The sequence below is a fragment of the Cervus canadensis genome, chromosome 3 (assembly GCF_019320065.1).
Source record: "Cervus canadensis isolate Bull #8, Minnesota chromosome 3, ASM1932006v1, whole genome shotgun sequence".
NCBI lineage: Eukaryota > Metazoa > Chordata > Mammalia > Artiodactyla > Cervidae > Cervus > Cervus canadensis.
In genome coordinates, this window is record NC_057388.1 from 76,951,676 (window position 1) to 76,967,009 (window position 15,334).

At 43.8% G+C, this 15,334-nt stretch overlaps 1 protein-coding gene across 3 annotated transcripts in view; it reads right to left on the minus strand.

Annotated features, from left to right (window-relative positions):
* The window catches only part of POU6F2 (POU class 6 homeobox 2), a 487,346-nt gene that overhangs the window by 24,615 nt on the left and 447,397 nt on the right, over positions 1 to 15,334 (minus strand). For all 3 annotated transcript variants that reach the window (XM_043463543.1, XM_043463544.1, XM_043463542.1), the window contains exon 7: positions 2,463 to 2,669. In XM_043463543.1, coding sequence (XP_043319478.1) covers positions 2,463 to 2,669 — 207 coding nt within the window. The remainder of the gene's footprint in view (positions 1 to 2,462; positions 2,670 to 15,334) is intronic.

Below are 15,334 nucleotides of genomic sequence, written 5' to 3' on the forward strand. Positions count from 1 at the left end.
ACATGCCCTCTCAGCATGCACTTGTATGAGAGATGCATGCACATATACTGGCAAGGCAAGCCCTGCCCTCTGCGATGCTGGTTGTAAATGACATGAGTTGGATGGGCATGGCACATCCCTAGAGGCTGGCTGTTTCTTCCTAGTTGCTAGATCTCCAGTTCTACCAACAGGGTTGATGGCAGTGGTTAGACTAGCAGAGGACCAGACATTCCCACTGTGATAATGAGGTTTCATTCCAAGGGTCAACAGGTAGGTGTGAGCAAGATTCTGAGGTGCACCTATGCTCACGAGAGAGACTGTGTAAATGGATTCATGCTGTCAATAGTGGGCGAGGGTTTGAGAAGCAGCACCATACCTCCCTCTTACTTGCCGTTTCTTAGTTAGGTCCTTCTGGATCAAAACTGTATTACCTCAAATATAGAGCTGTCATCCTGTATAATGGCAGTGGTCTATCACCCACACACCCTACTTAGAAATGCAAAGTGAGAGTGAGAGCTACTTGTATTAAATGTTGATGATCTCTAATTAATTCATCACCTTCTTGGCAATTTACAACTTGGGTTTGCTGACAGAAATAGTTTTTTAGCAGATTGTACGAAAAGATTAATTTTCCCATTTCTGAGCCCAGAGATAATTTTGAACATAGGTTTGAACAGATAGAACTAGGGATTAAAAAGCCAATGAAACATTTGGGGGAACTATTTATTCACTTTTTTGGCCACACTGTGTGGCATGTGAGATCTTAGTTCCCTGAACAGGGATGGAACCTGTGCCTCCTGCAGTGGGAGCTCAGAGTCTTAACCACTGAGCCAGCAGGGACCAGTCCAATTCCCTTGGGGGAACTATTTAGAAGGTTAGAGAATACAGTGGAATCCTGTAAATAGCAAAAGAAAGAAAATAGCTGAGAGACAGGGGCAGAGGGAGGGGGTAGAAGTCCTCATGATCCATTTGTCAGGGACTGTCCCACTGCCTGTGAGAAAGCTGGGGAAGAAGAGGGTGGTGGGAACCCTGGCCCACAGGCAGTGGTTTCGATTTAGAGGGAGAACCAGCAGGAGTAAGAGAGGCCCCCCAACTGCTATGTGAGGGAGATACTGACATTTCCCCATTTTACAGATGAGAAAACTGAGGCACAAAGACGAGGAATGCCTCAAGATCACACTGGGACAAAGTCACCCTTTTCAGTTTGACTATAAGGCCCCTTCCATGACTGTTCTCAGACTTGCTCTGCGTTTCAGTCACATGAACTTTTTTCCTGTGTTTAGCACTCCAGGCTTCTTCGTGTGTCCCTGCCTCTGTGCCTGCTGTCCCCGCCGCCTGGAATGTTGTTGACCCATCATTCACTCGGCTGACTCCAACCCATCCATTAAGACTCACTTCCAAACCATGTGAGGACTCAACACTCTCTGGACAAAGCCAGTCACTTCCATCTTTGTGATGATACTAAACTTTGTGCATACCTGTCCTGTTACAGGACATGCTGTCTTATTTATTTATTAAAAGTTTTTTTTGGCCATGTCATTGGATCTTAGTTTCCCGCCCACTCCCCGCTGCCCCGTCCCCCTCCTCTTCCCGCAGGGGAAGTGCTCACATGGTTTGGAAGTGAGTCTTGATGGATGGGTTGGAGTCAGTCAGGTGAATGATGGGTCAACATTTGTAACCACTGGACCAGCAGGGAAGTCCCAGGTCATTCTGTTTTATTGCATAATGGGGCTGTGCTCATACATCTGTGTCCTCTACAAGACTATGAGCTCCTTAAGACAAGAAATTGTCACTCTTTCACCCCTGTTTCTTATAATTAAGCAAGGGCCCAGTGTATAGTGGGTTATCAAGAAAGGTTTGTGGAGGAAAACAATTAACCAGAAACTCCATGAGGTCAGGAACCATGTTCTTCTTCTTCAGGGCTGTGTACCCAGCTTCTAGTATAACACACAGAAAGTGCTTGATTGATAGTTGAATGGATAAAACATACTGGATTCTCATGGTTTTAATGAAATTCTACCAATTAGAACCTCCTATTTTTCATTCCCTAATTTCTAGGAAGCACTTTCAGCAGCATCAATTTGGGATCTCTTAATGTGTAATACTTTTTCCCCCATTTATAGATAAGACGTTAACTGGTTTTAGTTTCTTCTTGACCCCTTTTAAAATCGACTGAAAGTTAAGTATCACAAGCTGTGATAAATAAGAACACATATCTATTGAACTTTAGGCAATTGTCCCTGTTATAACCAAATATATTCTTGTTTATAGATTAGCAATTATTTAGTTGTTACTCATATTCACTAAGAATGAAAAATAAAGCTACTTGCTTTTAAAAAAAATAAGTATCAATATGTTAGGATTAGTGAGATTAAATATTTTCTAATTTAAAAATTACTTTTCATTGATTGAGCCCAATTAGAAGAAGGACAGTAAGGAGAGGTATCCAGGTAGCCAGGGCTGTCTGGACAAGAAGCCTTTACCTGCTGGCCGGGCTTGATGGGGGAGAGCGTGATGCCCTGCGTGTTGATCACAGGCAGGATCTGGTTCCCGATAACTGTGGCAATGATCTGGCCCTGGGCGTTCGTCAGGAGCTGGGGGGTGATCGGCTGCACTTGAAGGCCCTGAGTGCCGCTCGGTGTTTGGCTTGAGGGCCCTGGATTCGGCATCAGAGGAATGGTCCCAATAATCTGCAAGAAACAGGCCCACAGGTGAGGCTCCAGGCTCTGCTCAGAGTTGGCACAGGCGCCTGAACCTCTCTTGTGCTCTGGTCCCCATAGGAGGCTCCCTGAGAGCCGACTCAGAATCCTCGGACCGATCTGGAGAAGAAAGAAAGTGGCAAAGGATGAGCACGTGAAGGAGAGAGAAACCCACGTGGACCGAGTGCCTAGACAGAAGGGGAAAACATCTTATTTAAAACTAAAATCATGGATTAACAGATACACCCTACGACATACAAAATAGATAACCAACAAGGACCTACTGTATAGCAAAGGGAACTCCACTCCATACTCTCTAACAACCTATCTGCGAAAAGAATCTGAAAAAGAATATATACATGTTTATGTATATCTGAGACACTTTGCTGCACATCTGAAACTAACCAGCATCTAATACTATACTACACTACAACTATACTCCAATAAAAAAAAAGAAAGGAAACTCAGGCATCAGTGAGGACAGAAGCATGTTGCTTCTGCCAGGGCAGCAGACTCCCCTGTTCTGTCTCAGAAGCAGACAGAGCATCAACAACTCATGCACTGAAGGCCCTCATCTGGCTGGGGAGCTGGGCTCCTTCTCCACAGGGCTCCTCACACACACGGTGCTTCCTTATACCCTCTCCTCTGCTCGGGTCTCTCCTGCCCTCGCCAGCCCTCCTGCCCTTCCCCGCCCTCCTGCTCCTTTCTCAGGTCGGGGGTCAGCTCTCTGACATCCCGGCATGACTGGATACCCCAGCAGCACCCTGGTGATCACCGTGGTGGAGAGCCCGGGTTCTGGAGTCAGGGACACACAAGTCCAGTCCCAGATGTGCCGCCTCCCCTACAACATCGTCAAGGAGCCTATGCTTTCTGAGGGAGAACTGGGATCATTAACCGATATTTGAAACTCAAAATAGAGGTGGAATGACGACTGAGGACTGAACATTTTTAAAAGGGCATTTTGTTTTTGATTTTTTTTTTTTGATGTGGACCATTTTAAAAGTCTTTACTGAATTTGTTACAATATTGCTTCTGTTTTAGGTTTTGTTTTGGTCACAAGGCATGTGGGATTGTAGCTCCCTGACAAGGGATCGAAATAGCAGCCCCTGCACTGGAAGTCAAATTCCTAACCACTGGACTGCCAGGGAAGTCTCTGAAAGTGCATTTTAAAACATGGGTTTTAAACTGGGCCCTAAAGGTGACAGGATCAAGGCTTCTGTGGCAGGTGGGGGAGGCTTTTCTCTGTATCTGGTAGCCTCTGGTGTCAGTAAAGAACTCATGCAGAGAATCACAGGAGGGCCTGGCTGGATCCAGTCACCGTGGTGGGAGAAAGGGAGAAAGTGTTCCTAAGATCTGGAAACACAGACACATTTCATAAGTTGACAGGGACAAATCTAATTGGTGAGAAAAGAAAATACAACTCTGTTTTCCAATGTCATGGACTCTCCCAGGGAAAGTCATGGAGCTCAGGTTGGATGCTCTCCCCTCCAGGTACCCCAGGATGGTCACGCGGCTCTGCTCTGCTGGTTGTCTTCCAGGGACACTTCCCAGACGTGAACTGTGGGATCGTGGCCTGAGGGGGCCACCCCGACATATTAACAATACTATCTCAGGAAGTGCTTTCAGGGGTCTGGTTTTCATTAATTCCACATTCTCACAACAGCTCACTCCTGTGGGCACTAGTCTCACCCCTTTTTAGCAGGTAAGACAGTGGGGGTTCAGGGAGGAGTTTGCAAGTGGCAGAGCTGGGGCCCAGGCCTGCAGGACCCCCAAATGCTCACTTTTCCATATGTCCCCTGGCTGCCACCAACAGGGAGGACATAGGGGGGCACCTGCTCTTAGGAAAAGCCCTGCATCCTGTTTGCAGTTTCCCACCAGACGCTTAGCTGCTTGCAGACTAAGTTTACAAATGATCCCATTTTCTGTGCCCACATTCCCCCTGGCAGGGCTTGGGACATAGTTTCTCAGTGGCTAGCTTAGGAAGGAACGGTTTCTGGGTTCAGCTGTCTCTTGGATTCCAGACACAGTTGGCACCGTAGAAGACCTGCAAGCCCACAGGATTCAGTCCAAAGATCAGGATTGAGAGAATCCCTCCTCACTCGGCAAGCCATGCTTCCACCACAGAAGCTCCTATGGGATGGCGCTAATGGAGGAGCTGTGAGAATATCAGGTATCCATGGCAGTTGTCAATGGCGGACGATCAAGGTCAAGTCGTTACCGAGAGAGTGGTCAGTGGTCCTGCAGGGAGTTTGCAGCTCCGCAGTCTCACTGAGCAAGACCACGCTGTCCCTCCAGCAGCATGGCCATGAGCGTGTCCCATCAGTGCCAGCAAGGTCAGCAGGAGTCAACATCAATAGATCAGGGTGCATAAGTACTTTATTGATGAATGGTCTTGCATTAACATCCCAGGGTTCAAAGTCTTTGACTCCACAGGCAAAGGGGGGAGCAAGTTCCTTGTCTGACTCTGACGCAGGCTCCTCCCACTTTCCTCACTTGCACCACGAAATGTACAATGCCCCTGTCCTCAATGCGCTGGGAAAGTCCAGAAGCTGACCCATCCTGTCTGACTTCCCTGGGCCTGGGAAGCCCCACTCCTCCTGATTCACCCCCGATGAAAGCCTACGGAAGCTGGATTCACTTAGGTGGCAGGGTTGTGGGTTCTATTTTAGGCAGGATGTCAGCGTGTTTAGCCCGGGAGAAGGCTTCAGAGGAGGCAGGCCCCTGACAGCTACAGAACACACTGGATGTGGAATGAGGCATTCTGCTTCCAAGAAGATTGACACGAGTCTGTGCTCGCCTGGCGGTAATGAGATGCTCTGCCTGCGTTCTGAGTGCAGAGAAGAAAAGGCAAACACAGTGTCTCACCAGCCTCTTCCCCAAGCGCAGTCTCGCTTGCCAATACCTCGCGGCGACATTACTAAAACATGGCGTCACTTTGGTCCCCCTTCACCCCTCCTTCGCTCCTCTCTTCTTTCCTGGGCCTTAGCATCACTTACGCAGGGTAAGGCAGGGCCAGTGTCAGAGCCAGAGGGACCCACAACGGCCCGACAGAGGGAACCCTTTAATGGGGGGCTTTGTCTGAGAGGTGCAAAGGTGGGGTTGGGTGGTTCTAAAGTCAGGATGGCTTCTGTGAAGTTGAGCATTTTTCATTTTTGCTCTCCTTTCAGCACAGTTGGGATCACCATCTCAGCTTGTCAAACCCTTGGCAGTACTCTGTGGGGAATTTTTTAATATTCCCTAGTGCCTTACAACTCGCTCATTTTCATTTGCTCCCATGCATCCGAGTGTGGAGACCGTCACATACTGTGTTGTTGAAAACTTGTGAGATGTGCCAATTTTGCTTACAGAGCTCTCACTGTAACTTCTCTTTAGACTTTAACTTCCAAAAGGTGGTCACAAGGACATGCAAGGAGTCGAGGAAGCAAGGTGGGAGGTTCATTGACCTGGAATACTTGTGTTTTAAATGAAAAGATTTTCAATATTCAAAGGAAGTATTTGCATCTACATATCCTTCAACTAAATCAGGAAATCGCAACTGAGGTTTGAAAAGGCAATAAGGGGGCTTCCCTGTGGCTCAGTGGATAGGAATCCACCTGCCAGTGCAGGTAACATGGGTTCGATCCCTGGTCGAGGAAGATTCCACATGCAGGGGAGCAAGTAAGCCCATAAACTGCAACTGCTGAGCCCACATGCCACATCAACTGAAGCCCGCGTGCCTAAAGCCTCTGCCATGAGAAGCCTATGCACTGCAGTGAAGAGTAGCCCCCGCTCACTGCAACTAGAGAAAGCCCTCACAAAGCAATGAAGACCCAGCACAGCCAAAAATAAATTTAAAAAAAGAAAAGGCAATACTGAAATTGATTTGAGGACAAAAATAGAAATAGGCCACTTTCAAAGCATTTGTAGTCCAGGGACTAGCTTTTGGAGTTTGATTTTCTGGTTCCTAGGGCTAAGGATTTACCACAGGGAGATGTCCTGATGGAAGCACATATCACTGAGCAAACGGCCACCGTGCTGGGACTCCGGGTCCAGGCATCGGACGCACAAGATGTATTCTCGTATTCCAGCTCTCCTGAGATGCTGAGGACTCTGGCAGAACAGCCTCGTACCTCCAGACCCTTCTCTATGTAACACACAGTGTCATGTGCCATGGAAGACACTAGGAAGACACAATTGGGGCAGGGGATGTGGTGATAAAACAGGCACGTTGCATGCAAAGATTCTAACAACCCGATGGAGGAGTGTATGTGTCAAAGTGGCAAGGACTCTCTGATAAAAATCTCTCTACACATGTGGTCAGTGCTCAGAGGAATATTTGGAATGAATGAGTGGTTTCAGAGGAAGAAAGATGAGGATGATGGCTAGGAAGACTTCCTAGAAGAAACAAGGGCAGAAGAGCATCTTGGAGGTTGGGTGGGATTTGGCAAGTCAGAGAATCCATTCCAAATGGGCGGTGAGAAACGTGGCGGTGGTGAGTTAACTAGCTTCATGCGAAAGAGAGTGCAGACATTGGGCAGTGACAGGTTGGCCTGGAAGGGTCAAATTCCAGGGGAGAGTACTGAAATGGAGCTATTTCAGACGAGAACGTGACTGCGTGGCGAGAATGGACTGGAGTGTCAACAGGTGATTGACCAGGAGATGAGTCACTGGGATATTATTGTAGTCCTCCAAGTGTGAAGCAAAAGGCTTCAGTGAATCCTTGGCATAGGGGATGCTTGATTCGTTGCCTTTCACTTCAATTCAACAAGCATGGTCTACTTTATGCCTAGGTTGCAACATTAGAAATTTTTGAGTGAAGTTATTGGCCCATCAATCCCACAGCAAATAGCTCAGGCATCATTTGCAATGATCCCCTCTGTCTTTTCCCTGACTCTAACAGTAACGATTAATCTCTGATGATTGCTTTAACCGGGACGAGGCCCATACTGCTATTGCAATGATAATTTGTGACCTAAGAGTTCCAGCTTCTCTGACAGGGGACTTATTTGGTTGTTGCTGTTCATGTTCACTTGTCTCTTTGCTTAAAAGGGTTAAGAGCATAAGCCACAAGGGAGAATAAAGTCCATCTTGTAAGAGTAACTAAAAAAAAAAAAAAATCACTGAAATGATTACTAGTGTTCATTAGCACATCTCCCTATTTCCATAAGAATGGGGATGACTTGCACATAAGTGTGCTATTATTATCCAGTAGTCATTATGATTTAAGCCACCATAAAGATTATCTTGTGATTGTAGCAAACCCCAGCAATCCAGTGCCATGTAATTCCTTGGGATACCATGTTATCATTGCAATGCCCTTAATGGACCTCAGTGTAGTTGAGGTGTTTAGCAGCGATGCATTATGACTGATGGAGGGGAATGGGTGCTGAATTTATTCACTGCCAGCATGTAGGTGTCATCAGCAGCAGTTGAGGGGGTCTCATAGAAGCCTAGGGCATCCAGACAAGTCGTCTGATGGGCCACATGTCATAATAGTCTATGACATACTGTTAAACTCTGTCACAGAGAATGTGATTGCAGATGTCAATGTGACAAGTAATTCTGTTGCACATATCTTTAGGAAAAGGAAACCCGTCAATGCTGGAAATGGGTGATTTTTCCAGGGCTTGCAATCCATCAGCAGAGACAATTCTTTGTCAAATATTTGTGTAACCTCAGCACTTTTTGGTCAAGAGGCTTTTGTTAACACCTGGCATCACTTTGTCCATTCTTGAACATAGAACTCTAGCTTCTGAGAGCTGAGGAGCTGGTAGCGAGTGATCACCTGTCTCCTTCCCTTTCCCTTCTGGTCTGGCTACAGCCACTGTTCTTGCTTCCTCCAAGGAATTTTAGTCTTCTTTACATAATATGTTGACTTCAGTCTCAGGTCCTCTCAAGTTTAAGGTTAAACTTAGTTGTTTTGGTAGTTCAAATTAGGATGTTGATTCAGGAAGAATAGGGAAATATATCCATTTCCCAAACAAAAGTTATTTTTGTGGCATGCAATCTAGTACCTTCTTGTACATAGCTGTGTCCAAGGAGGGAAACATGAAAAGTATGAATATTTTAGAGGGCTTCCTTTGGAGAATCTGAACCAGAGATAGTAAAGGCATGAAGATAAGCAGATCAATGAGTTTAATTAGAGGAAGACATGCAACTAAGGATAAATAGATTTAATCTTGTTGCAGGCAACATCAATCAATCAACCAATTGGCTATGGCTTCCTGGAGCTCTGAAGGTTCCAGTGTTCAGGAAGAAACAGCGCCATGATTGATTAACAATGTCTGGAAAGAGTATGGGCATAGGGAATGGAGGTGTGTCTGAAGAGGGCATAACTAAAGCCCAGGACATGAGACAAATTATCTTAGGTCAAACTGCAAGGAATAGATGACACACAATTTCTTAATGAGTGCGAGAAAGAGCTTTTTATAGCGTACAGTTTAATGCTTACACTATGGGTATCAATAAATATTCCGCCTCTGGGAATATCTACCTACTCAGTGTTTCTCACTGTCAGTTAGAATGAGGATCCTTGCTGCTGAGCGCTCTACTACTTGGCTTCAACTTTAGAAACACACTCACAGACAAGAGTAAAGAATTGGAAGTGTCATGATCTTTAAAATGTCACTTTGACTCACATTATGAGAAGGATAATTTGCATAAAAACTGATGCTGTAAAAACAGAACGACAACAATAAGAAAATCCTCTCCCCTTTAATGGCTTCTTAAAAGTCATTAGGACTTCCTTTGTGGCTCAGCTGGTAAAGCATCCACCTGCAGTGTGGGAGACCTGGGTTTGATCCCTGGGTTGGGAAGATCCCCTGGAGAAGGAAACAGCTACTCACTCCAGTATTCTGGACTGGAGAATTCCATGGACTGTAGAGTCTATGGGGCCCCAAAGAGTCGGACATGACTGAGTGATTTTCACACTCACTTAAAAGCCATTAAAGGTAATTTTTCTTAATAGTGTTCATGAGATAAATATACCGAGAGACAGACAGGAAAAAAATTCCCCACTGATTGGGTAAAAGTCTAGGTTTTGCCACTAACTAGTGGAAAATTATTGGTGATTATTTCACCTCTTAGAACCTCAGTCTACTCATTCTAGGAAATGGGAATAACCATGTGCACTTTATAAGGTTTTTGTGAAGACTCATTAAGTTAACATATGTAGAGCACCCAACAAGGTACTCTAACAACCAAAGAGGTGTTCCATAAATGTTTGTTCATAACTTCATTTTTCTTACATGTTTTTGTAATCCCTGGGCCTTTGAACTAAGTTGCAGAAGCTTTTTTGAATTTTTCTGTGTGTTATCATTTCACTATGAAAAGACTTTACCCTGAAGAACAGAACATGGTAGTTTCCCATGAAAAAATAATTAAATCTTCCTTGTCCTGTCACAATGCAAAGTTGGGAGTTTCTGTGGAGGCACCAAGGTTCAATAGGTGCTGTGTTCCAAAGGAGGGAATAGACGTTTATGCTTTTGCAAAAGAGGTTTGTGAAAACCAGTTAGATTACTCCAGAACTCAGGTGCTCATGATAAGAGTAGATAAAGAGAATTCTTGAAATTCTGCATGTCTTCCTCACTCTAGGGATGGGGAAGGAAAACTTTCTCTTCTCTGTAACATGAACGAACGTGGTTGAATAAATATTGTCCCCTCAACCTAGGGAATATACACCCAGAGAATCTAGAGGTGAGACAGTGTGGCTTTAAGAGCTGAGTGGGGAAGAGAAAAAGGTTGAGAGAGGAAAAAGGGGAGGGAGAGAGAGAAAGAGAGAGAGCCCCGGCTGGCCCCCATGTGCCTAAGCGTCAGTGCATTTACACCAGCAATGCTCCTACTGATAAGTGGAATGTGTGTGTTTCCTTGGACTCACTGTCATGGGTCTAAGCTATTTAAAATCCTCGTCCCATATATTAAGTGAAGTGAAGTTGCTCAGTCGTGTCCGACTCTTTGCGACCCCATGGACTGTAGCCCACCAGGCTCCTCCGTCCATGGGATTCTCCAGGCAAGAATACTGGAGTGGGTTGCCATTTCCTTCTCCAGGGGATCTTCCTGACCCAGGGATCAAACCCAGGTCTCCTGCATTGCAGGCAGACGCTTCAACCTCTGAGCCACCAGGGAAGCCCATCCCGTATATTAATTAACCTTAAAAATGCATTCCAGTATACTTTAGGTGCAGACAAGCACTGTTTGACTCCACTTATACAAGGTACCTGGAATAGTCAAATTCATAGAGTCAGAAACTACACTGGTAGAAGCTAGATGCCAGGGGTCAAGGGGTGAGGTGGGGAGGGGGGTGTTTATTGGGGACAGAACTTCAGTTTAGGAAGGTGAAAAATTCAGGAGATGGATCATGGTGAGAATTGCACAATGATGTGAATGTCCTTAATGTCACTGAACAAATAGTATGTTTTATATTATGTGGCTTTTACCACAATTAAAAAAAAAAATAAAATAAAATCCTTGTCCCAGAGGAGCCCTGAGCTATGGGCACTGGGACAGCATCACCGAGAGAGGCTTGAAGAGTGGAAGAGGAAACCAACCGCTGAGAGGGGAGTGAGGAGATGGGAGAAAACACTTTGCCATAGCAACGTCCCCTTGGAATATCCCAGCGGGGCCTGGGAAGACCTTAGGAAAGTGGCCTGCCCCCAGAGTAGCTTTTATCCAGGGGGAGGGTCAGGCCTATGGCCACCTGGAGGATTGAAAGGGACCATGGGAGCCTTTGATGATGATCCTCTGAGTTTCAGTTCTTCTTTCTCCACTTATATGGGAAGGGGTTTGATAATCGTAAATTACTGCATAAAGAAATTTAAACTTGTAAATCTCTCCAAGACCCCCACCACTCTGGGCTAACTCACCATTGTATGTGCCACAGGATCAAAGCCCCCCTTTTCATATTTAAATTTAAGTTTAGCATTTTGGGTCTATAAGTAGCTCATCTAAATTAAACATGACCTTATTCATGAATATTACTGAATATTTTCTAAGCCACTGCTATCTGTTAATTTTAAGAACAGGTAAAAATGGGGACTGTCTTGACCACAATGATGGAAAGCCCATCAATAACATGAAAAAAGGAGATTTTGTGGATCATACGGTCATGAGTTTGTTAACTAAGGATGCTTGAAAAATAGAGGAGAAAGGTAAATAAGAGGGGACATGGAGGAAGGGAGGAGAAAATTTAACAAGCTAGCAGAGGTAGAAAATTTAAAATTGTGAGCAGAATATACATTTTCCCCCATAAACTATTAATTTGGTTTATTTCTGAGAAGTAGGTGCTGCTGCTATTTATAACACTATTTATAAACTTGTTGACGTTTCAGTACTTAAAAAATGGATACTATGCAAATGTCTTAGTTGCTGAAGTTCTTCTGAAGCTTTTGAAAACCTGAAAACTCTAACAAGAAAAATGAATGCCTACCAAAGGAGAAAAAAACAGTAACAATATCTAGGAAAAGGGAAGGCCAGAAGGTTCAGGACCATTTAGACATGGTCATTGGACAATAACGTTAGCAAGATTATTCTCAGTAGTAATCAGCAATATTTCTAAGGTATAGTAATGATGTGCTTTGATGGGTCTCTATTTCCTCTCTCATCTTTAATAAAAGCCAAGACTCACCCTATATTCCCAAACACACTGTAAACACACTCTTTTAATTGTTGAGAAAAAAGAAATCTAATGTGTATGCGTTTGTTTCCCACTTACAAATGATGAGGAGGTGGGTGGCGGTGAAAAGATTCTATTCTCAATGATGTAAGACAGGATGAATAATGTCAATTCCAAAGGTGTTTTACAGGAACGATTTGCTTATGGAGCACAAGCTGAACCCTAGTTATGCAGCCCATTAGCAGTAAACATTGTGGAAGGAAATCCACATCTCAGGGAGCTGACAGGTCTCCTAGGTAAGAGTCAACTCAATTGATACGATGATCATTCTTAGTGGACCTGAATCTTTCTTGAGTCCTTTGGCAAAATGAAGTTAGCAGCTGCAGCCCTGTTCTGAGCAGTTGACAGTTCCTACTACAACAATTCTACAATTGAATCTGGCATACGCTACACTCTAGAGTTGGTTTTTTTTTTTTTTTTTAATTTATTTGCTTTGTTTGTTTACTTTTAAATTTTAAGATGCATCATATCTCTTCCTAAATAGTTTACTGTATTTGTGAGATTTGCTGTTTTCTCTTTTATTTCAGTTCCTACTCAAGTGTTAATAAAAGCTTTGGTCCAGAGCATAATCAAAAGATTAAATTAAATTTATGTAAGATGGTATTACATGGAGATGAGAATGAAGTGAGGAGGCATTGTAACTGCCCTCATGGCTTATTCCTGGAGTCATTGGTGGACTGAGATCAGTGCCCAGGAAACAAACCCTTTTCTTGAACACAGCATAGGGACCCACCATCAACTCAAATTTCAAAATTATATCTGAGTTGTATACTTACGGAAAAGCATATTGTCAAGCTCTGGATTATTTAGAGATTCTTGATTTCTCTAAGGTGTTGTTTTTCCTTCACTACTCTGCTTACTTTTTACTCAACTAGAAGGTGGGATGAGGAAGACAGAAGAACGGAGAGTAAATTTTGCAAAATATTAGCTCAAGGTTTGATTGGTCATGATGTTGGAATCAGAAATTGACTGGCTTCATCTGTGATTGGGAAGAAATTCTCACTGATGCAAAGTAGGTTCTCTCAGCAAAGGTCATTTAAGCAAGATTTCCACCACTGATGCAATTTTCTCTAGGCAAAGGAAGTGGAATTTGGAGAGATTCTTTTGGGAACGGACAGACAGCTTGTCATTTTGTTCTATGAATGTCTTCTCCTTCGAAATGTATATAGCTAGCATATACCCAAAGGCTTAGAATATATGAGTTTGGTTGTTTATACAAATATTAGTACTTTACACATTAAAAGTATGCCTATGTGAATGGGTAATACAAATATACTGGCAGAATTTTCAATGTCAAGAATGCATGATTTATGTAACTATGTAGATAATTCTAGAAGGGGAAAAATAAAAAACTACCTGCTACTTTGGAAAAGATAGGCAATTATCTAAACATATCTGCTTTGTTCTGAATGGTGTAAAATTAAGAATGTTGGTTTATTTGTAAAAAAAAAAAAAAAGAATGTTGGTTTATTTGTGCATCATTTACTCACATACAAATTGATCACTCACATGCTCATTCACCCACCCACTCGCTCAGGAACTTCTAGTGCCCAGCTTTGGGCCACACCACATTGCTCTCATTCCCACTGTAGAAGACTGGGGGATTATCCTGCTATCTGAATCCATGAAAATCCTTTCTTTGGGATTAATGGGAGCATTCTGTATATCTTGCCAAATATGGCACCAAGAACCTGCCAATGGAAAAGAAAGCCTAGGTTCCCAGTAGTTAGGATGATCAAGATTCAGGAGTTTACACAAAACTAGAACTCCTGCCGTTGACAATGGTCCTGCTGGCTCTTCTCTCCTCCAGGGAAACTGCTGTAATTGTCAATGGCTGGAGGGGATCTCCCAAGTTCCTCCTTTCAAGGACTGACTACATACTCATTTGTGTCATTGGATAGCTGAATTCACTCGTCATTAAAATAGGTTCTTATATTCTCCTGAAAAGAGTTAGTTTTTTTAAAAAAATTTTTTGGAAGAAGACTAATATATTAAAATTTGATTTCTGCATCCTATTTACTAAGTGCCCATTATGTGCCAGGCACTGTTCTAGATTTGAGGAGTCTGAGAAATACCTCCTGATCCTAGATTTTATTTTTAAATAACTTTGATCATGGAAAAGAAGATGGCTAAAGGGTCTGCCATCTTGAAGTCAGTTATCAATAAGGGTTGAGTTTTCATGGTGGGTGTAGGGGGGTAGGTGGGAAGTAGATCCCTTGGGACATCTGGTCCCCAAGAACATAATTGAAACTGCCCATTTCCCATGGCAGAGTAGAAATGACAGGCACACAGTGGGGAATGCTCTTCAGTTTTCACCAGACAACGTTTCTCCTCAGCGACCACACTACAGTCATAACCTCTGCCATCTTGATTCCATCACAAGGATCCATGTGAATTCATTACATGGTTCTACCATGCTCTCAAAGATTCCCACTTAATCTGTGACTATGTCATGATTTTGCCATCTACTGACTCCTAATTGGAATAAAAACAAAAGTATATTTCAATATGCAATTATTTATAACAGGGACAAGTGTGACATTTCATACAAAAGCAAATGCCTTCAGCCCATCATGGCCTTGGTTTCAAACTTGTAGCTTCTCACTTTTACTTTTAGATTTATTCATGTTATTTATTTTTGGTTGCACTGGGTCTTTGCTGCCGTGTGCAGGCTTTCTCTAGTTTCGATGAGTAGGGGCTACTCTTCATTTCAGTGCAGGCTTCTCACGGTGGCGGCTTCTTTTATTGTGGAGCACAGCCTGCAGGCACATGGACTTTAGTAGCTGTGGCATGTAGGCTCAGCAGTTGTGGCTCCTAGGCTTTAGAGCATGGTCTCAATAGTTGTGGTGCGTGGGCTTAGCTGCTCTGAGGCAAGCTGGATCTTCCTGGACCAGGGATTGAACCCTTGTCCTCTGTATTGGCAGGTGGATTCTTTACCACTGAGCCACCAGGGAAGCCCACTCATGTTATTTTCAATGGAAGAAATGAAAATCTTTATAAATAATAT